Genomic DNA, 21,021 nt, shown 5'->3' with positions numbered 1-21,021 from the left:
AGTAAATAATGTTCTCCTCTTCTGCATGGTTGCACCTACCACTTATTGTGTAAAATATTCCACACATTTTGTTACCTGTGTTCTTGCATAGGTGTGTGTGTGCACAGCATATACAGTGTATCAGCACATTCGCTTCTCTTCCTCTCCGTTTGTTCTGTAGGCCACGTATGTTTATTCCAAATGTGTTAAGAATTGCGTGATATAATATTAAATGGAGGACTATGTAAAAAAGGTTTGCTTAATTGCCCTTTCCTATATTTATGGCTCATGCTTCCAGAATTTCACATGAAAAAATGATGTTGCAATAAGCTCTTGCTTTTACATAGTCTTGCCCATTGACCCTTTAAAAATATATACAGCATAGATTGCCGTAAATTTATACACGTTTTTTTAATTTATGAAAAGACTGTAAGGCAGATTGAGAGGTCATTTTTCATCGAATGTGCCATCTAACTGCTCGCTGCGTTGAAGATTTTTGCATGTTTATTTGCTTTTACTTGTTGTAATTGCTTGCTAATAACTTGGCTTATTTTGCCTTGACCTGATTACTTTTTAAGAATCAGTTTGAACCTGTATTTTCTGTGAAGGATATTAAAATCGTGTATTATAAACATGTTCTTTAGGGAGCCATGTTTCCAGCTGTGAACTTGCCTGATTCTTTGAAACTCTTGATCCATTTATTGCTAATTACTGAATTCTCAAATATACTCAGTTTTTTGATCACTGAACTGTATTGAAATTTATCATGCATACCTGGTAACGTAATATTTACCTTTCATTGACTGTGCAAAACTTTTGTGGAAATTGTTCCTTAATTATTTTTAAACTATTTTTGAAACAATTTTCAAACTTGCTGAGAAGTAGAGTTAACCAAATGTCCATTCAGACGTAGTACTTAGTTTCAAGGATTGCTAACCTGTTGTGGTGTTTTCTATCTCTTTTTCTCTATTGCTGTACCGTTCGTCCCAAAGCCAGTTACACACCATGACCTTGACCCCCTGCATCATGAATATTTAAGCAGAAACAGTATTCTACTTAAGTATTTTTTTTTGTTTATTTGTTTCTATCAGAAACAACCACTTTGACTCTGATATGCCTCCCATCTGCTATTCATTCTCCAAACTCCTGCAGTAGCTGCGGCTGGGCTCTGTGGAAGCCAGCAGCCGTCTCCTGTGGGTGCAGGGAGCCTGGTGCCAGAGCCATCACCAGCTGCTTCCCAACATCTCCATCTTCAGGAAGCTGCACCCAAGGGACGCATGCCTCTTGGACCCTTGGGCCTTAACTGCTAGGCCAAATGGCTACCCCCACGTTGACATCTTAATTATTTTTCTGTGTTCACTTAAGAAAGTATATTATCTTCTTCTATGAAATACAGCATGACCCTTAGTCAAAAATAAAATAAAAATGGTATATTTAAATCCATCCAATAGCATTTTTCATAAGACACACTGTTTATTTCACGGATGGTATCACAAATACATTTTTTCTATTTCTAAGTAGAAATTCGGTTTCCAGTAAAGACAAAGCTGAAGGTTTTATGTATCATCAGTTTTGCTTTGTGTATTTTTGAAACTTTGTTATTTGCTGCTCATATATTTACAGCTATTATGTCTTCTCTATGATTTAATCTCTCATCAATATGAATTGAAATATTTTTATATTTCTCTCCATAAAAGTTTCCTTGTCTAAAATACCTGCACAACTTTCCTATGCTGAAAATTAGCCTGCTACATTCTCTTCTTGTAATTCGTTGTCCTTATGCTTAAAGCAGTTCTTGGAGGCGGTAGTAGTTGAACATGGGCAGTACTGATTCTTAAGGGACGTCTTAGTCAGTTACATTCAAAGAAATTGCATTTGTTATTGCCCAACTGTGTCATTTTCTCTTGGTTTTTTGTCTTTGGCCATTCCTCTTTTCTTTTCATGAGAGGTCCATTGTTAGTGTTCTGTGTCCTGTACTATCTTTTATTGCTGGGCTCTCTTTGTATTTTTACGTGCTTCCTGTTAGGTTTAGAATGAGCATTTCTACCTGCACACATTTAGCTAATATTATTTAATTCCTGGTTCATGTAAAAATCATTTTTTAAAAAAAATCAGAATTCCTTTTCCATCCATATTTTCACCCACCATTATGTATTAAATTACTACATGCAAAAATGCTTCTAAAAGTTAATGTAGGTGAAGCTAAAATGTATGTTACTTTGGTGTAAAACATTTTTGGAATCCATGCCAAGTTTTTCCTAATTCACATTTTATTTTATTGACATCTTGAAGACTCCTTGTATACATTCATGTCCAGTATTTTTTGGCACTGAAATAGACTCTTACTACTTTTTGACCCTCTTCGCCATGAACTTCTTAAGTACATGATTGCAAATGGTTTTATATGGTCACCTGGCAAATGACAACACAAGGAAACTGGTTTTTTATGGTTTTCTGCAGGTAAATTATTTCCCATGTTTTTCATTCATTGAGGTGGATTTCCAGGTGCTGTGGTTTCACTGACGTCCAGACAATTTCATCATCTAATATTGCTTAAAGAGTGTTGGTAACAGATTCTTTTTTTTTAAAGATTTATTTATTTATTTTTTATTGGAAAGGCAGATTTCAAGAGAAAAGGAATGACCAAGAGAAATATCTCCTATCTGCTGATTCAATCCCCAAGTGACCGCAACAGAGCTGAGCCATTTCTGAAGCCAGGAGCCAGGAGCTTCTTCCAGGTCTCCCACATGGGTGCAGGGTCCCAAAGCTTTGGACCATCCTCAACTGCTTTCCTGGGCCACAAGCAGGGAGCTGGAAGGGAAGCAGGGCCGCCGGGATTAGAACTGGCGCCCATGTGGGATCCCGGGCGTGCAAGGCGAGGACCTTAACCACTGCGCCATCGTGCCGGGCCCCAAATGTAATCTTTGAAGGTTATCTAGTGTGTGCATTAGTTACTTAGAAACCCCAGCTTCCACTTTGGCCGTCTGGATCATCTGTGAGTTTGTTTTCCTGGTTGATTTTTTTACACTAGACTGAGTAACTATTCTTTTCCTGTTTCCTTCTCTGTCAAGTCATGGTTTTAATTTGTAGGACGTGTTGTTTATAACATGCTCTGCTACCTTTCCGGACTTCTCTGTCTCAGGAGCTCGTTAACATTCACTCTAACGGTTCAGTTTTTCCTGAGTTATCCTTGGCCTTGGCCTTTCTGAAAAGGACTTGAGAATAGGAATTCAGCTTTGGGACGTGCCCTTGTGTTTCCTCTTCAGGAATTCCCTCCTCAGGCCCTGTGTGCTCTACCCTCCAGCCTTTGCTTGGCTTCCCCTCAGTCTGTGCAGAGAAGCCGGAAGGCGGGCTCACGGGCTGCAGTGTGCTTCTCTCACCTGAGAGGTTGACTCTTCTACACCTGACACCTGCTTCTAACTGCTTGGTGATGTCCAGGAGTCCGTTTCCGCTTCCGGTTATTATATGTTTGTATTGATGTAAAGACACGGTGTTTCCTCAGTACAGCTCCAAGAAGATAATCTCATTTCCCTCACTTCCCTGTCCTCCTTCCATCCTCTTCCCTCCCTCTCTCAATTTTTGCTTACACGTAATTTTGATCTATTCTCTATTAAATGGCTTCATTTGCCGTGAACCACAGCTTTGAACACGTCAAAAGTGCTAGGATCCCAGTTCGATAGGAGTATAAACTTGGGCTAAACACAGCACTCATGTCCCAAATGATCATTTAATTCCTATACACTTTTTGTATTCTATCTTAACTGCCACCTTATCAGAGAAAAATCTATGATATTTGTATTTTTGAAATTGAGTTATTTGTCTAAGCAAAAGCTTTCCAGCTGCATCCAGCTTATTACATATTTTTAAGGCAGAGTAGTATTCCGTAGTGTATGCACACCACATTTTCTTTATGTGCTCGTCAGCTGACGGAGATCTGGGTTGATTCCGAATATCCGGCTGTTATGAGTTGGGCTTCAGTAAACACGGGGGCACAAATGGTTCTTTGATAAGCCGACCTCTTCCATTTGGATCAGTTTCTAGGAGTGGGATGACTGCGTCGTGTGGTAGATCTGTCGGCATTCCGTCTGCCGTAGTGCTGGTACTAGTTTACATTCTCAGCAGCAGGGAATTAGGTTACCTTTGCCCTCACGTTCTGCCAGAATTTATTATCCTGTTTTCACATGGCTTCATTTTTCACTAGCCCTGAGTTCCTGGAACTCTGTTTTTCTAGTCAAGATTTGAAGAAATTCCGTCCTGGTTGCACCGTTTCCCAGCCAGACTGTTCTACACAAGGTCGTCAGGAAGTGGACTACAGCTCACTCCCTTCGGTCTTTTCACTTGTTATGGTTCTAGTCATCTTGTCTTTTTTGTTTGTTTTTAACTGAGTCGGTTTTGCTCATGTTCTTATAAGAATTCGCCCATTTCACTCTAACGTGTCTGTCCTTTGGGTGAACAACCCTTGATGGTGTTTTATGATTTATTCATCGATTTCAATAGTAACACCCCTCTTCACTTCTGCTTCATGAAAGTTGAATCTTCCCTTTAAATATTTTTTCTTGGTGAGCATAGCATAAAACTAGGTCAATTTTTATGTATTTGCAGAGCACGTGCTTTTGGTTTTATGATTTTTTTCTCTGTTTCTTCGGCGTCCTCTATGTTTTATTCATATCCTTGTTTGCTTCATGAAGCCTTCTTTTACTCTTCTTTTCCAGTCACTTAATATGGAAGATTAGGTTGTTAAATTGAATTTGCTTCTTTCTTTACAAAAAAGTAGGGCATTTGTAACTAAATCTCATCATTAATACTGTGCATATGTGTCGTATAAACTTTGGAATTTTGTATTTTAAATTTCATGGATCTCTAAGGTCTTACACATTTCCCCTTTGATTTTTCATTGATCCATTTATCATGTCTGAGTAACTGGGGATGGTGGAGAGGAGTTTAAAGCAACAGACCGACAGGAATGTTCCCTTTCACAGTCCCGATGGCTGAAGTCTGAAGTCATTATGGAGGAAAGTGTGCCCAGTCACTTCATGTTGAAATCTTAGGGGTGAGGGGGTTATGCAGGGGGTCCAGAAATCTGGGACAACTCCTCCTGCCTCATTGCCAGAGACGAGTTATACCCAGGTTGAGACTGTGTGATCCCTGGCCCAGAGGCAGTGAGGATGGCATGGGTGCCCTGGCCCAGAGGCAGTGAGGGTAGCATGGCATTGGTGCCTGGCCCAGAGGCAGTCAGGATGGCATGCCAAGGGTACAGACTTCCATCCTGCTGGAAGCCAAGGACCCTTGGGAACACCACACTCCAGAGCAGTGGCAGTGACAGGCAATGAGCAGGTGGTTAGTGTAGGGTCTGCTGATCTGGGACGATCTGCAAGGCACTGCACCCATTCCATGAGGAGCTCTGCTCTCCTGCTTGTCAGTCAGAAAGCCCCCTTCCCTGGGATTCACGTGCTTCATGCAGGATCGGGGGGCAGATGCCGTGTAAATGCGTGCATGAAGCCATGGAATCTGATGGAAGTGTCCTAGAACTCTCGGGAAGACTTCACGACTATAGAGGCGTCCTGCTCCCTTCCTCATAGAAGGATGTACTGAGAGGTACTGCTGCGCTTGCACCTCAGCCCACAACTGGAAGAGGGTTCTTCCTCGCCCGCCCCATCTCCATTTGGCATTTGGACCCACCACCCTCTCCTCGTGGGTGTCTTTCATGTGGGGCTCACGTGTGTGTGTGTGTGTGTGTGTGTGTGTGTGTGTATTTTCTCACCTCATGCATAAAATTACCTTGTATACATCAGCACCCAAAACCCTTACCTTTGTAAGTGACAAGAGCCTAGGATACAACCATGTACCTCAGTCCACTGTAGCAGCAAGACCACACACACCATTCATGTGGACCACAGCACACGCGAGCTTCCTGACCCAGTCCTCAAACCGAGCCTTCCAAAGAGAGCTACTAGGACCAGTCATTTCCTGCCATAGGAAAACTGAAAATGAAGACAAACAGATTGCAGATTCCTCAGCAAGGACTGTCGGAATCAGGGGCCAGCGAACAAGGGCCAGCCCACAGGCCACATCCACGGGGGTTAGCCTGTGAAGTGAGAAAAGTGGAAATGATTTTTAAATAATTGTTAAAAATATGAAAGGACATAAACCAAAGAGGAACATGGGACAGATACCACATGCTGCCCAAAAAGACTAACATGCTTACTCTGTCCATTTGTAAAGAAGCACAGAATTGGATTCATAACCAAGAAAAAATAAGCAGCTAATAGAAACAGATCCCACGAGGCAAAGGACTTTAAGATACCTGTACAACATACAATTAAATGTAGATTGACTGAATGCCTAAGATAGTCAGTGATAATCAAACCAGGAAAGAGAGATGGCAAGGCTGAATTCTGTGTTGTCTCTGAGACATGCACTAGGGAGGAAGGTGAATTGAAAGCACAAGATGGGAAAACACAGAGCATACGAACAGTCTTTACATGACCACTGGGCTGTATCAAAGTCGGGCAAAGTGCTGGGAAAGGCAGAGTGCTGCTGGGCGTCGGTGCCATGCAAGCTGACTCGGCACGACGCGAAGGCGAGCCTGAGAAGGCACAGCAGTCCTGATAGCGACACTTCGGAGACACACCTGCAGGACGACACGGGAAGGTCCCAAACCTGGAGCCACAGGTGGAGAGGCCTTACAGCCCTGCCCCAGTGCCTCCCGAGGAGCCGCAGACCTTGCGTAGAGCTAGCACTCACGGAACTTGACATCCAGAGGATATATGTTCTCTCCAACTGTGCGCTGCGTGCTGGTCTGACACAGACTGAGCGCTGAGGAGTGAGGGGATAGACCTGAAAGGGTTGAAGATAATTTTGACTACAATAGAGTCAAATGAAAAGTAAAATAAACCTGTCTTAAAAAGCCCCAGCTGCTTCGATATTAAACGGCACACTTCTAAATCTTCCAAGAATCAATGGGGAAATTATAAGGAAAATTGAAGAATATGTCAAGCTGAATGGCAGTAAGGTACAGCCATGCCGAAATGTGTAGGATTAGGCTAAAAATGGCAAAGGAGTTTTTACCTTTAAATGCCTATTTTAATCAGGAATTTAAGGAATTGATCAACATAGGAGTAAAACAGAAAAAAGCAATAAAGTTTAAATTGCCAATACTTAATCCTCTTAGCAAGACTCACCAAAAGCAAAAAAAAAAAAAAGAGAGAGAATCACCAGTGTCAAGAGTGTCAAGGGAGATTACAGGCATGGAAGGGATCAAAGGCTAGTACTAGAAATGGTGAAGCGCAGAGAAACCTGAAGAGGAAATGGGTGACTTACGTGGAAATGCTGCTTAAGGTCCTTGCACCGGAAGGAGGCAGGACATGCTTGAAGCAGGCCGTCAGGACTGGACTTCATTATTAGTCATTATCAATCGTTATCCATTAGTATTGCCAGTGTGTTCTCGCCAATAACTGGAACAGAAATCATTTCCATTACTGCCACCAAACCTGCCAAAGACATTGCCCAAATCAACCAAAATCAGTGTTTCTTGTGAATATAACTGCAAAATAGGTAACAAAGGATGACAAATTCAGTGACATTTGAAAAGGAAAATTTACCATAGCAAATGCATCTTACTGCTAGATTACAGTGGTGGCTTAACATTGTTAATAATTGAACTACAGGAATGGAAGAGCGAATAGGTCAGAGGAAGCATTGGATAAATCATATCTCCTCCCGTGGGGTAAAATACGTCAGCAAACTGGCAGTACTAGAGGACTTCATTAATTTGATTACAAGCTTCTTTGCAAGGACCATGGCTACCATGAGAAGTGCTCGGTGGTCACCTTCCAAGACTGAGAACAAAGCACAGTGATGCCCAGACTGACCTCTTGTTGAACAGTCTGAGCTGTAACTCATAGACAGTGCACTACAGCAGGAAGAAAACAGAAGATGCAAGCATTAGTAAGGAACAAGCGAGTCTGTGTTCGCTTGGAAATGTCATGCTATTATTTCAAAACATCGTAAGGAGTCTTCAAAATATGTACCGGAATTAATAACTGAATTTAACCAACTCAGTGGAGTTAATCAACAGCTGTTAAAAAGCAATGTTCTGTTTATATACAAGGAACTACCAATTAAAATATAAAATTAGCAAAACACTTGCAGGTCTCTATACTAAAAGCATGACGTTTTTTCCAAATCATTCGGAAGACCGCATGTCTAGCATCTTTATGCAACTTCGAGGTAGCAAAGAAGCCATTCCCCTCGTGACAAGAATGGATGCTCTGCCTCCTGCCCTTTGAGAAGATGTGGCTTAGCTGTGAATTGTCCAAGTGCCATCGGCCATGTCCAGTCATTTCTCGTGCAGCAGCTGCAGCGTGCAAACGAGTATTTTACACGTAACAGTGGTAGAAACAGCTCACGGCGGCCACTGACAAGCAGCAGGTCCCATCCTCAGTGTACATCCGTTCTCACGTCCTCCTCGTTGTCTTCCTGTACGAGTGGTGTTTCAGAGAACTGGGATCACTCCTGCGCTGTGCCACCTAGCTGGTGCCAGTGCTCTTGCCAGGCCTGGAGCTGCATGTAAGTTGTCCTTTACTTGATAACTGCTGTGTCATCTAAACATTACTAGGCTCCCCTCTCCAAGTTTTTGTGTTTCTCTACTCATAAAGGTATGACTTTCCTGCCAGAAATGTAATTTTGTTCTGGTTTCTGCAAAAAAAAAAAATGTATTTACCTGTGCTTATGCACATGTGATCATTCTTTGACTACAAATTCTTGTTTTCTTTTGGGACTTAATTCCAAGTGCCATATTGGGCTGGGCATTGACCACAGCCTGCTCATGTTCTCTCCACTTCTGTGAAATTACAATTTTGAATTGATAAACTTTACTTTTTTGGAGCAGTCTGAGATAAACAGAAGAAAATGGAATTGTGTCTTAGTGCATTTCCTCTTGTTATAACGTCTGAGAGCAGGCGGTGGATTCCTAAGAAAGTAAGTTTGTTACACTCAGGATTCTGCAGGTTGCACTGTCAAAGAATGTGGACCAGCATCAGTCTTGCTTGCTGTTAGATCTTGCCAAGGCAGATGGAATCATATGGTGCGACAGAGCCAAGGTGTCTGTCCTTTTCTCATCAAGTCGTTGGTGCCGTCATGGAACCCCATCATGTCCTCATCTAATCCAAACAGCCTTCAGACACTGCAGCATGATGTCTCCAGTTGTGAACAGTAATGCTTCCTTGGAGATCTTCCTCTGAGAAACAGATCTCTGGGTAGTTGAGAGCTGACAGTCAACATCTCCTCTCTTCACAGCTGTACCAATGCTCAAACAGAAACCGATGTAACATTCATCCGAACACTTGAAAAGAGATTTTACCCGAGAGTTTAAGTTAAATGAAACAGCGCATCCTTTTTTTTTTAAGGTTGAGACTCACTGTATTTTTTTTAAATACAACGAAACTTATAATACCATTTTTGGTCACATGTGCACATGTGTTTTTAACCAAGGTGGGCACTCAGCCAAGAGTTCACCTGCACACTGGAACTCATATATCCAATGTCTGTGTCCTGGTTTCAAGTCTAAACTCTCTCCTGATTCCAGCTCCTTCCAGGCTGGAAGGCAGCAAACTCTGGGAGACAGCAAACGATGAAGTAGGCAGTTAGTGAGGTCCCTTCTCATCATGTGGGAGACCAAGACGGAGTTCCCAGCCTGACCAGCCCTGGCTGTCTGCAGGGATTGGAGATGGAGCCATTGACTGGAGACCCCATTTTCTCTGTCTCCTCCCACTCTTTGTCATAGCTTTTTAAATACCAAAACAAGCATGTTTTCTTCTTGTTACTTAATTTTTGAAAGCTTAGTATGTAAGGTTAGTATTTTTTAGAAAAGGAACTGTGACTATTAGGATTTTTGTGTTAGTATTCCATTGACCTCACCTCCAGTTTGGTAACGCTTGTTGCTCTGATGTAATTCACAGCCACTTTTCGTTCTCAGTGTTGTCCTGGACATGGAATTACGGGGTCCAGAACCTTCGTGTGTGATCAGAGGATGGCATGGAGAGATGGTGGGAAGTATTGCATTGCAGACTTTAATCCAGTGGTGGGATTCAGAGTTAAGGATATTTGTGATAATGATTTTCATGAAGCAGATAATAATTACTCATCAAGTGCAAAAAAACCCACCAAAGTTGCACGTAATGAAGAATATAGGCTTTATGATTTGATTGAACACTCGTATTCTTGGCTGCTAATGTTTTGTTTTTCTATAAGAAGTTGAATGCATGGCTGTGATGTTAAAATACCTTCCGAGCGCTGCTTGGCCATCACTGGCATCCAGCTCATGGCCTGTGCCTGTTAGACACCCACGCCCCACTCGGTCATTCCCTCACCCCCCAGTGCCTAGCTAACAGCTGTGTGGTTCAAAGTAGAACCACACAGCCTTTGTCTCTCAGTGCAGTGTTCTGCAGGTCCACCCATGTTGTAACATGAGATCAACAATCTGCTTTACGTGTGTCACATTCTTCCTAGTGTAATCGTTTGTTTGTTTGAATTCTGGGAAGTGTGATTCCCCCAGCTTTACTCTTTAAGATCCTGTTGTTTTTTCCAGGTCACTTGGGATTCTATAGAAATGTTAATGTAAGCTTTCTCATTTTGGTGGGATCCACATGCATTCACAAGGTTGGGAGTCTTCCCCAGTTCCCCAGTCTTTTCCGATCATCTCACCCACTGGGCTCTTGCATCATGAGTGTGCTTTGCCTTGCAGTAGCAAGCAGAAAAGGATAACAGATGCCCCATTGAGGCAGGTGGTCTCGTACATTGGGGCTGGTTTATCCATTTGGAAAGCACTCTTTCTAAGGAGCAGTGGCCCTAGTGAGCAGTGGCTAAACGATACAGCGTTTGCCTTGTTTGTGTTTATCACACTCTGAAGTGCCTGCAGAGCTTCCCTTGCTTGGCTGTAACTGTTGTGATGCTAAAGGAGACCAGGTTTTCTGTTCTTTCACCCTCTCACCCTTGGCATCTTGCTGCTCCATTGGGTAGACTTTCCCAAGTCTTTCTTCCCTCTACTGACCTCACAGTGTTTGTTCCATTCCCTCTGGAGCTGAGCTTACCTTGTGGCGGGTTTACCCCTGTCAGAAATCTTGAACTTTTGTGACTTGCTCTCTGCCTCTTCTCCTTACTAAATGTGCTTGCCACCTGCCCCCAGCACTTGCAATGAACTTGTTTGTATTGACGCTGTGGCCACAACTCTACTGACCAGATAGCGGGTGCTCAGCTTCGAATGCCTCTTCAAAATTCATTTTGAGATGCCTTTGCCATTAAAGCAGCCTTGAGAGAGGAGGTTTTTAAGGGGTAATAAGGTAATGGGGATGCCCCATTTGTGAATATGCTGAGGCCTGAATTGTTCTCTGGCTCCCAGCTGGATTCAGCCATTGGAGACGAGAGCAACAGATGAGACAGTGGGAGAGAGAAAATGTGCCATTAGTATTCCTTTGATTTCATCTGCTGCCCCCCATCTGGCAGGGCTTAAAAGAGGTTGTCCTTCAATGCAGCCCTGGCTGCACCCCACAGCTCCCGCTCACTGGCTCGCTCGCTCATTGCCCCATCCAGAGTGGTGGCCTCCCCTCTTTAATTGGCCCTTTGTGTTTTTCTATTCCTTGCCTTCCTGTAACCCGAACCCATGACTGTGAACAGTTCCAGTTGGCAGGTAAAGTTATAGTGCTTTAACAGTTGGACTATGTTTGTAAATGTTTCCCCATGTGGAATATTAGCAGGTACACACCTCTGCGAAGTGTTCACGGGGCCGAGTGAACAGCAGAAGGAAGGATTTAAAGGACCCACATCTTAGATTTCCAATTCCTGTGGAAATGGGGCCAGCCAGTTCGTCTTTTCTAATTCTGGGCACACAAGTAAGAAGTTCTGTGACAGTCATTTGGGAGTATAATCTATATTTATCTCTGTTCCTGCACCTGAAACCTTTTCAAAGTGACTTAGGTGTTTCATGTGCTCCTGCTGGGTGTCAGTGTTTCTGTTCCTAGGGCAGCAGTGGAGGCACCGTGGTGCTTCTTGTAGCTCATTTGAAGTCCCACCTGCTGGGTGACCCCTTTGGCCTTTCCTTTCTAAAGTTCTGTGATGTGCAAGGAGAATTTGGGACTGCCATGCACATAGTGTGAGCTACTGCTCACTTACCGCGGGGCCCGTACTCCTCGTCTGTTCCTCTTAGAATACTGCAGGAGATGGGAAGTGAGAGGGGAGGAGGGCTGGGAGATGGTGCCTTGGCGCTACAGCTCCTGTGGCAGTCCTCCCGCTAACAGCCAGTTCTCATCCCTCCTCATTCGAACCCTGTGAAAATAGAAGAAGCCAGTAGGCAGGACTTCGGAATGCACCAAGTCAGATTCTTCCAGAAGAATTACCCTAAAGTCATCTGAGCCCCATGGGCAGCCCATCGGAATCTCGCTGCGTTGTGTTTATAGCCTGGGTCGGGGTCTTCACTAAGCTTTGTCTAACATAAGTTCAGCCCTTCTCACAACTAGTTATTAAAATACACCATTTAGTATCTATGCCAGTTAGGTGTACAATCCATTCAGGGACAGAAATAAAAACAATTCCAGTTCATGTTAATACTTTGTAACAACTAGGACTGTGTGATTTGTAATTGATTCAAAAGGAGTAACTATTTATTAAATGCATTGAATGCCATATTTCTAGTCTGTTGAGTTTTGTGAGTAACAGTAAAATAACCTCTGAGGAATTGCTTTATCTAACTGTTTTTCGTGATAGGAAGAGCCAGCGTTGTGGCACGTGCTGCTAGACTGCCCCACTCCGCCTCTGGAGAGGCTGGTTTAGACACCTCAGGCTCCCCTGGTATCAAATAAGAGAACTGGTGTAGCCTTTTTCTTAAGGCTGCTTCCCATATTACATTTCTTCAGTCCCATGGAGTCATGGCCGAGGCCCATGGCCGTCCAGGGCTCCTGGCGAAAGCAGTGCCAGGAGCCACACTGGACTGGACCCCACCAATATGCAGAGGCAGCAGCAGATCGCGACTGCTGGCACTACTGGCAAGCATGAGCGATGCTTCCGTGGTGACGGCCACCTGCCTGGCTTGTTGTCACCTTTGTCTGCCGTGTCTTCTCACGAAGTGGCTCGCACTTGCACCTCACTGCTCGTCACAGACGTGCCGCTGACTGCTGTGCTGACCAGCTTGCCTCACTGTCTTCTAGAGACCGGGTGATCGGTTTGATGATGACGGCCTGTGACCTCTGTTCCGTGACGAAACTGTGGCCGGTTACAAAACTGACAGCCAATGACATTTATGCGGAGTTCTGGGCCGAGGTATGTCTGAATCTTACACTAACATAGTTACTGTCGAGAAAAGGCAAATGTGTGAAGAGAAATTTAACACATGGCTGTTCACTGACAGTATCTCAGCTGCTCACATGTCGTTTCAGGAAGGGCAGAGGGTTGAGCAACTCCAGATCCGCAGCATGGGGACAGCCATGCGCTGCCTCCTCCCTCCTGACCTCAGCTGCAGTGCTCTGGGCTGCATTCCCTCAACAGCAGAGTAACAGGGCTCCCCGGCTAACAGCTCATCTGTCCAGTCAGCCCTGCTCACTCCGGGACCTCTGCAGTAGTTAGGCACTTATAGGAACCCAGAATGCCATGGTTTCTAGTAGAACCTCAGGGGAGTCATCTCGTTGTGCCAAGGAGCGATGAGGATGTGTAGACGTGCCCCCAGGTTGGCTCAGCTGGGAGGATGGCGGGATGCTGACGTGTGGTGTTCCTGACAGAAGTGTGAGTGATCAAACCGTCCAAAGTACCAGCGCCGAGCATTCAGCTCCACAGTTTGCTTTCTGAATCGTGTTTGACAAAAACAAACATCATTCTTCTTGCAAATGGATCACGCCTAGGTCCCTGCACCTTTCACGTTCAAGTGCTTCCGAGTACCACGCAGAGAAATAAACTTGAGGGCAAAAGAATTGTGTGGTTGGTGATCTGGCCATCCACTTCGCTCGTACAACAAAGGACACTGTTTTAATTACAGAGGCCTTTATGATTTCTGTTACTGAGTGTTCGGATCTGCCTACAGTCAGGCTCAACTGGGGCAGTCTTTGGGGTGTATATATCTGAAGAGTAGTAATATTTGATCTTATTGTTGAAAACAGTTTAATTTGCATGCTTAAAATTGAGAATACATTCTGAAAAATGGCCTGAAGCTAGCTACCACCTCATATGGAGTTTTGCCTAACAGCGGCATATTTTAGATTTTAACAATCGTACTTGTATTCTGAATGCGAATCAGAATGTGACAGAGGGACAAGCCCAATGGTTATGACGCAAGGGAAGGTACCTACATCACACGGCAAAATGCCTGTGTTTGACTCTGGCTGCCCAGTTCAGCTTTCCTGCTAATGCTGACCCCCAAGAGGTAGCAGCTGATGGGTCTCCTGCGCCCCCATGGGAGACCTGAACGGAATGGCCGCTGGCTTTGCCCCAGCCAGGCCCCAGACCAGCACCGGCCATTGCAGCCATTCAGGGAAAAGCATAGATGAGAACTCTCCCTCCTTACCTCCCACTCTTCCTCTCCCCTTAAAAAGGAATAAAAAGAAAAAAAAGGGGGTGGAATAAAAGCCATGTAGATCCTGCCTTACATCCCTCACTGATTATTCAGTCCGGGCATAGCAAGGAAGCTCCCAGCATGCTCACAAGGGCAGTCCCAGGATCACACTGCAAAGGCGAGGCAGTAACAGAAGTGCCAAGACCTGCTAGTTGATCGAAACGTCCCTCCCAGTGGCCTTTCCAGTGGCCGCATCGTGCCGAAGTCTGCCTTGAGCCCTCCGGGGTTGCAATGGGCTCCTGCCCTTTCCCCTCCGTAGTCAGTGTGGCAGTTGTCACAATACTTGAGGTTACAGTCTTCTGGCACTTACTCCGCGACTCATCCCTCAGCCACCACTAACACGTTTGCACAACAGCGGTGGTGATGCAAGGGTACTTTGAAAATTTCATGGGAAACGGAATTTAAATTGTTTTGTGCGGGGAAATAACATTTTGAAATCTACAGGCAGTTTTCCCATAACTCTTGTGAGAGCCTCCGTGTAACTGTGATTCCATCAGCACCTGCTTCCAAACCTCTGTCACTCTTATGGTAAAGACCAAGTACATGACCGTAGTGCAGAGAACCTCCGCTCCCCACCAGGCCTCCAGGCCGCTGTGCACAGAGCCCCTCCCCCTCCAGGCCACTGTGCACAGAGCCCCTCCCCCACCAGGCCCCTGTGCACAGAGCCCCTTCTCCCCCCCACCAGGCTGCTGTGCACAGAGCCCCTCCCCCCCCACCAGGCCGCTGTGCACAGAGCCCCTTCCCCCCCCCACCAGGCCGCTGTGCACAGAACCCCTCCCCCACCAGGCCACTGTGCACTGCCTGTCCAGACACATGCCTCTCTCGGCCGCCCGTCTTGACCACAGCCTCTCTCCAGGTGTCAGGCTGGCTTCCCTGTAGTCTTCCCACAGCTCTCTCCCACCCCTTCCTGGGTCCCACGTGGTGTGTGCTCACTTGCTCTGGGTATTTTGCATCCTCACATTTATTCGTGTTTTAAGTACATGTCCAAATCATTGTTTACTTAATATTTTGTTTCCTTTTTGGACCTTTAAGCTTTCTTGAAGTTGAGGGACTTTATAGGCTTTATTCCCTTGGGATAAAAACAGAAGAATGGTTTGAGAATCGCTTCTTTCAACCTTTAAAGTGATTAACGCACAGGCTGTACCTCAAGTGCTTTCATTGTTCGAGTAGATGTGTTACTCCTGTGTGTAAGAATTTTTAATGTGGGTATAATTATCAGTTTCTGGACACTATTTTAGCACATCTAGGAAGTTTGTAGTTTTGCACTTGTGTTTTCTAGAAGCGAGGATACAAAACATTGCTGAAAAATAAAGGTAATTGAAGGAAGAGCAGGAAGTTAAGAAAGTTACAAACTGAAGAAAGATGACTTTTGACAAGTTTTAAGAGATGAATATAAAGCCCACAAGATGGGGCTGATGTGTCTCTTGGGATTTGTGAGTGTTAAATGAACCAAACCTGGCGGCTGTTTAGCCCAGTGCCAGCAGCATGTAGACCTCCAGAGAAGAGACGGTGGGAAACCTCCTCTCGGTGCAGCTTCTCCTGCAGCAGCGTTCCACTCCGAGCTTCACGCGAGCCGTCCCGTGAAGGACGTGCTCAGACACGCGAAGGCTGCAGCTCCTCCCTGTGTGGTGGGGTTGCCTCTCCTCCCATAGCTGCATCTCTTCTGCATCACCTACACGGTGACGGCAGAGATGACGTCTGGGTGCCTGGCGATTCGGTACCAGACAGCATCAAGGTCACACCCCAGTGGCCATGCACCGGGTCTTCAGCATTTCACCAGGCCCTGTGAGTCAACAGCCAGCGGCAGTATTTATTTTGCAGCAAATGACTGAACAAATAGAACAAATCAACACTAACATCCTATGATTTATACGTGGAGGAACTGTGATTTCTCTCCTCTTGTTTATCTAGGGTGATGAAATGAAGAAATTGGGCCTACAGCCTATTCCCATGATGGACAGAGACAAGTGGGATGAGGTCCCGCAAGGCCAGGTAGGAACTCCAGCTGGACCATTCTGGGTAAAGTCAGACAGTGTCCGTGCAGGGATAGGAAGTTGCATCACCTTGTCATCTGTCTGGGTGTGGGCAGCAGGCCATTTCAGGTCTGGTGACACGTACAGAAACTCCAGTGATTGGCCTTTTGGCGTCTGGGAACTAGGGCAAGGACAGCCCTGTGCCGTGGGAAACAGACCTTTGCCTGCAGATGCGCCCTTGGTATCCAGTTGTGCCAGTGCAGAGTGCACTCCGCAGGAGGTTGGTTGTGTTCCCAGGCTTGTAGCTGAGGCAGAACGTCCAGGGAGGAACTCGGTGTGCAGAACCGGGAACCATCCAACCCCTGATGTGTAGGTGGTCCTGGGGCAAGGGGGGCTGAGGGAACTGAGATGTGAGTTGCAGTAAACAGCCTTGAGTTTCTGGCGTGCAGTGGATAGGATAGACGACCCTGAGTTGTCACTGTTTAGTAGCCAGTTAACGGTTTGTCATGAGCTGTGCGGTGGTCATCTGTGGAGAGTAACACGGATTCTGACTGAGGCCCGTTTTGTTGTGTACAAACAGTGTGCAGTGTTTCAGTGCAGTGTTGACTTCTGTTTCAACATAGATGGACAGGATTTACTACATCATTTTTCCATGGTCTGACAGTTCTTGTACCTGTGCGTGATTTTATAGGCATTTGCAATTGTGATCTTCCTGAGGCCAGCATTTTTTAGTGGGTTAATCTGCTGCCAGCATTCTATATCAGTGCTGGTTCGACCCCAGGTTGCTTCTCTTCCGATCCAGCTCCCAGCTAATATGCCTGGAAAAGCTTCAGAGGATGGTCCAAGTGCTTGGGGTCCAAGTGCTTGGGCCCCTGCATCCGCATGGAGCCCCAGAAGAGGCTCCTTTCCTGGCCCAGCCCAAGGTCATTGTGGCCATTTGAAGGGTGACCAGCAGATGGAAAACCCCTCTCTCTCTTTCTCTATCTCTCCATTTTCTCCCTTTCTCTGTAATTCTACTTTTCAAATAAATAAAATGAATCTTTTTTTTTAAATATGGTCTTTCTAGACCCCTAATCTCCCAGTGGTATAAGAATACAGTTAGTAATGGACAAACAATTATGATAGAGAATTAATCTAGAAAACTATTTTAAAATTTTACAAGGAAAGGACATTGGATGAGTTCTTTAGTTTTTCTGCTTTATTTAAAACCAGTTTATGCGTGAGTGTGCCGAGTGCGTAGTGCATGCGCAGCACCGGCTGAAGGACCAAGTGGAAAGCTCTGCTCTGGGTGTGTGTCTCAGGAACAGACTTCATCCTCTGCTCGCTGTGCTGCCGGACCCCCATGCTTCCGTCCTCACACTGAGTTTTGGTTTTGTAGTGTGCTGCATTTTCATTCTGTCACGTTGGCAGCCTTCTCACCTGTGGAGTGACCGAGTACGGTGTCTTCCATCTTTCCTGTCACATTTTAAAGTCCTTTCTCACCTTGATAGCGCACGAACCCCTGCCTGTGTTTCTGAAGCTGCTTTACGTTTCATTTCATTTCGTTGGTTAGTTGGTTTGAAATGTGTGTTCTATATATAGTTTAATGATGGAATCTAATAGGTTGTTTTTTTCCTTACAAATACTTAAGCAGTTAACCCAATAGAATTTTTAGGATGGCTGATAATTTCTCTTTGATGCTGTTTGGGCTGTGGTTTCTATTCTACAGATTAGAATTGCATATTCTTAATTAAATATGTAAGTAATATATATTATTAAATTAATCAAATTATATATAAATTGATTATATGCATATATAACTAGTAGTTTGTTTTATTGCCAAAATTCCAAGTCCATTTACAGTGTAAGAGTGTTAAATATTTCTGTGTCAGGTAGTTTTTTTGTCTGCCGTATGACTTCTAAATTTTTGATTATGGCAAAATTGTCCTTCGCCTTGACAGTGAAATGTCTACTGTACAATAACTAGTCTCTTTCTTGGCATCTTTTGCCCCATAACACCTGCCAATATCACAACGAGAAAAGCTATGCAAGAGACAAAATTAACAGTGGCCTACATGTCACATATTCAAAAGAATAGCAAGTCTTGTTTTAAAATGTCCACTGCATTTGTGCAAAAGCACAACATGGCTGAAGTTATAACTTGGCCGCTCTTTGAACAACTTAAGGTCTTTGGGTTTAACTTTTACCGTGTTTTCCTTTGAATGTGTTTTATCTTTAGGGTAAACTTTAGTGCGTTTCAAAATGAATTCCACTTAGTAATCATCAATCCCAAACACAACTAAGACAGACCTAGAAAATTCACTGAAGACACCTAGCGCCCGCTGTAATTGCTGACTCAGCTTTGTTTCTCATTGCTCCTTCTTGTGTCGAGGCAGCTGGGATTCTACAACGCTGTAGCCATCCCCTGTTACACCACCCTCACCCAGATCCTACCTCCCACCGAGCCTCTGCTCAAAGCCTGCAGGTACGTACCAGGCCTCAAGCTCTCCTGGTTTCAGAAAAACGAACAAGCAACTGAGACGCTGCAGGAGTTTCCACTCTGGTCAAGGTTTTGTGTCTTATCTGCACTTTGTGTAAGACTGAGTTAGCCTAGGTTCAAGAGTTGTAGGTGACCTAGTTAACTGGGTTCCCTAAGGTTAAGGCGATTCTAGTTGAGGCTTCCTTCTCTCCTTGGTCCACAACTTGGCACTAATTCTGTTTGTTGTGGCCAAGACTCATCAACACATGCAGAAATGGGTGATAGCATGGACCAGTGTCTGGGTCAGCCGACCAACTGCCAGGGGGTGTCTGTTCAGGCCCCAGGCAGGGTTTGGGGAGTCCTTCCTGCTTTCTGCCTTCTCTTTCAGTAAGCAGTTCTCAACTGCTCAAGCTTTGTCTAAGGCTTGTGCCATGAGATCTAATCTCATAGGCCAGGAAACCTCCCCTACCAGGGGCCCAAAATGACCATGACCTCCGTGGATCACACAGCCTTGACCGTCCCTCACTGGTCACTGCCCAAGTGCAGGAGAGCAGCGTTTCTTCATGCTGTCATCCGTGAAGAGCTGGTGGAAGAGGGAAGAGTTGGTGTTCTGCGTCTGTTTTCTTGTCAGGCAGAGGCCCCACCTGGGAGTGTGTTTAGAAACACTGGGCAGATGGGTATGCTGGGGCACTAACCAGCACTAGGTCTCGGCTTCAGGCACAGTGTATGGTTGAAATGCGGTTGGGCCTTACTCATTGCTTACTTTCTAACAAGCATAGACTGAGCCCTCCTGTTACCTGCTGTGGCTGTGGAGTTCCCCCTGCCCCTTCCTCACCCTTCCTGAAGGCAGAAGGAGGGTCTGTTGGGAGGTTACTGGGGGAATCTTCATCCTCCTTGTAGAAGTGCCCATGGGGTGCGGCCAGGCCCTCAGCCGCCACAGCCCCCAGCTTGTAAGTCATTACAGAGGTCTCTGCTCACATCCGCTCCTCAAGACTGACTCTGGGCCTTCAGCCAGGAAAGAGAACCAACCCATTCATGGGGCTCCTGCTGCCCGCCTCACCTCTCCCTGCCTCTTTGCTCCCTCCACAGGGACAACCTCAATCAGTGGGAGAAAGTGATCCGAGGGGAGGAGACGGCCTTGTGGATCTCGGCCCCACCGGCAGCCCCTGACGCCGGAGAGAAGCTGCCACCTGGGAAAACGGACAACTGACCAGGGCCAGGCCTCCTCCGCTGCGAACCTCATCTGCTTCTTCAAATTTATTTTATTTTATTTTATTTTATTTTATTTTATTTTATTTTATTTTATTTTATTTTATTTTATTTTATTTTATTTTATTTTATTTTATTTTATTTTATTTTATTTTATTTTATTTTATTTTATTTTATTTTATTTTATTTTATTTTATTTTATTTTATTTTTCCTTTTGTTTTTGTCGAGGGGGAAAGCCTACACCTGGGAACGGGGGTGCACGCCTCTGGCTGACGGTCACGGGCATCGAGGACAGCCGGCCACCGCTGTGCTGCCCTGGACTGAGAGACCTGGTCAGCGTGAGGGCTCCGAGGTCGGCTAGTCTGCGGACTCTCAGGCCTCCGAGGACATGGACACAAGCAATCCGGTGGCCCCCATCAAACTCACCAGGGTACTATGATGGTAAACCTCACGGCGGCAGTGGCTGCGGACCACTGCAGATGGCCGGATGTGGCCACCTGTGCACCGGGTGAGCAGTGGGGGCCTCAGGGCCGCAGCCCAGAGGCAGTGGAGGAAGAAGTGGTGGGGGAAAAAGAGAACAAACCAAAACAAGCCTTGTTTGAGAGCTTCACAGTCAGGCAGAAGTTCTTTTTGAGTTTATGCTGGAAGGGCTTAGATCCAGCTCACAGGGAAGGAAGCAGACTCCGCCCTCTTGAGGAGAGAAGCCGGTGTGCATCGTGGTCCAGCTCAGCTTCTCAAAGTGGCAATTCGGAAACTATCCAAGAAATTTTATTTTTAAAATGTTTTTCTTCCTTGTAGTCTTGGAAAA

The 21,021-nt window shown here is 45.3% G+C and overlaps 1 protein-coding gene across 1 annotated transcript in view; it reads left to right on the top strand.

Annotated features, from left to right (window-relative positions):
• Positions 1-20,294, top strand: part of PDE10A (phosphodiesterase 10A) — a 222,857-nt gene extending 202,563 nt beyond the window's left edge. The window contains exons 19-22 of the mRNA XM_040965377.1: positions 13,179-13,290; positions 16,484-16,564; positions 18,921-19,009; positions 20,093-20,294. Of these exons, the coding sequence (XP_040821311.1) occupies positions 13,179-13,290; positions 16,484-16,564; positions 18,921-19,009; positions 20,093-20,213 (403 nt within the window). The 3' untranslated portion in view covers positions 20,214-20,294. The remainder of the gene's footprint in view (positions 1-13,178; positions 13,291-16,483; positions 16,565-18,920; positions 19,010-20,092) is intronic.
• The last annotated feature ends 727 nt before the right edge of the window (positions 20,295-21,021 follow it).

The sequence above is a fragment of the Ochotona curzoniae genome, unplaced genomic scaffold (assembly GCF_017591425.1).
Source record: "Ochotona curzoniae isolate NIBS_2020 unplaced genomic scaffold, NIBS_Ocur_1.0 scaffold_3890, whole genome shotgun sequence".
Lineage (NCBI taxonomy): Eukaryota > Metazoa > Chordata > Mammalia > Lagomorpha > Ochotonidae > Ochotona > Ochotona curzoniae.
Note: the sequence above shows the minus strand (reverse complement) of the source record. Positions and strands in the feature narration are given on the sequence as shown.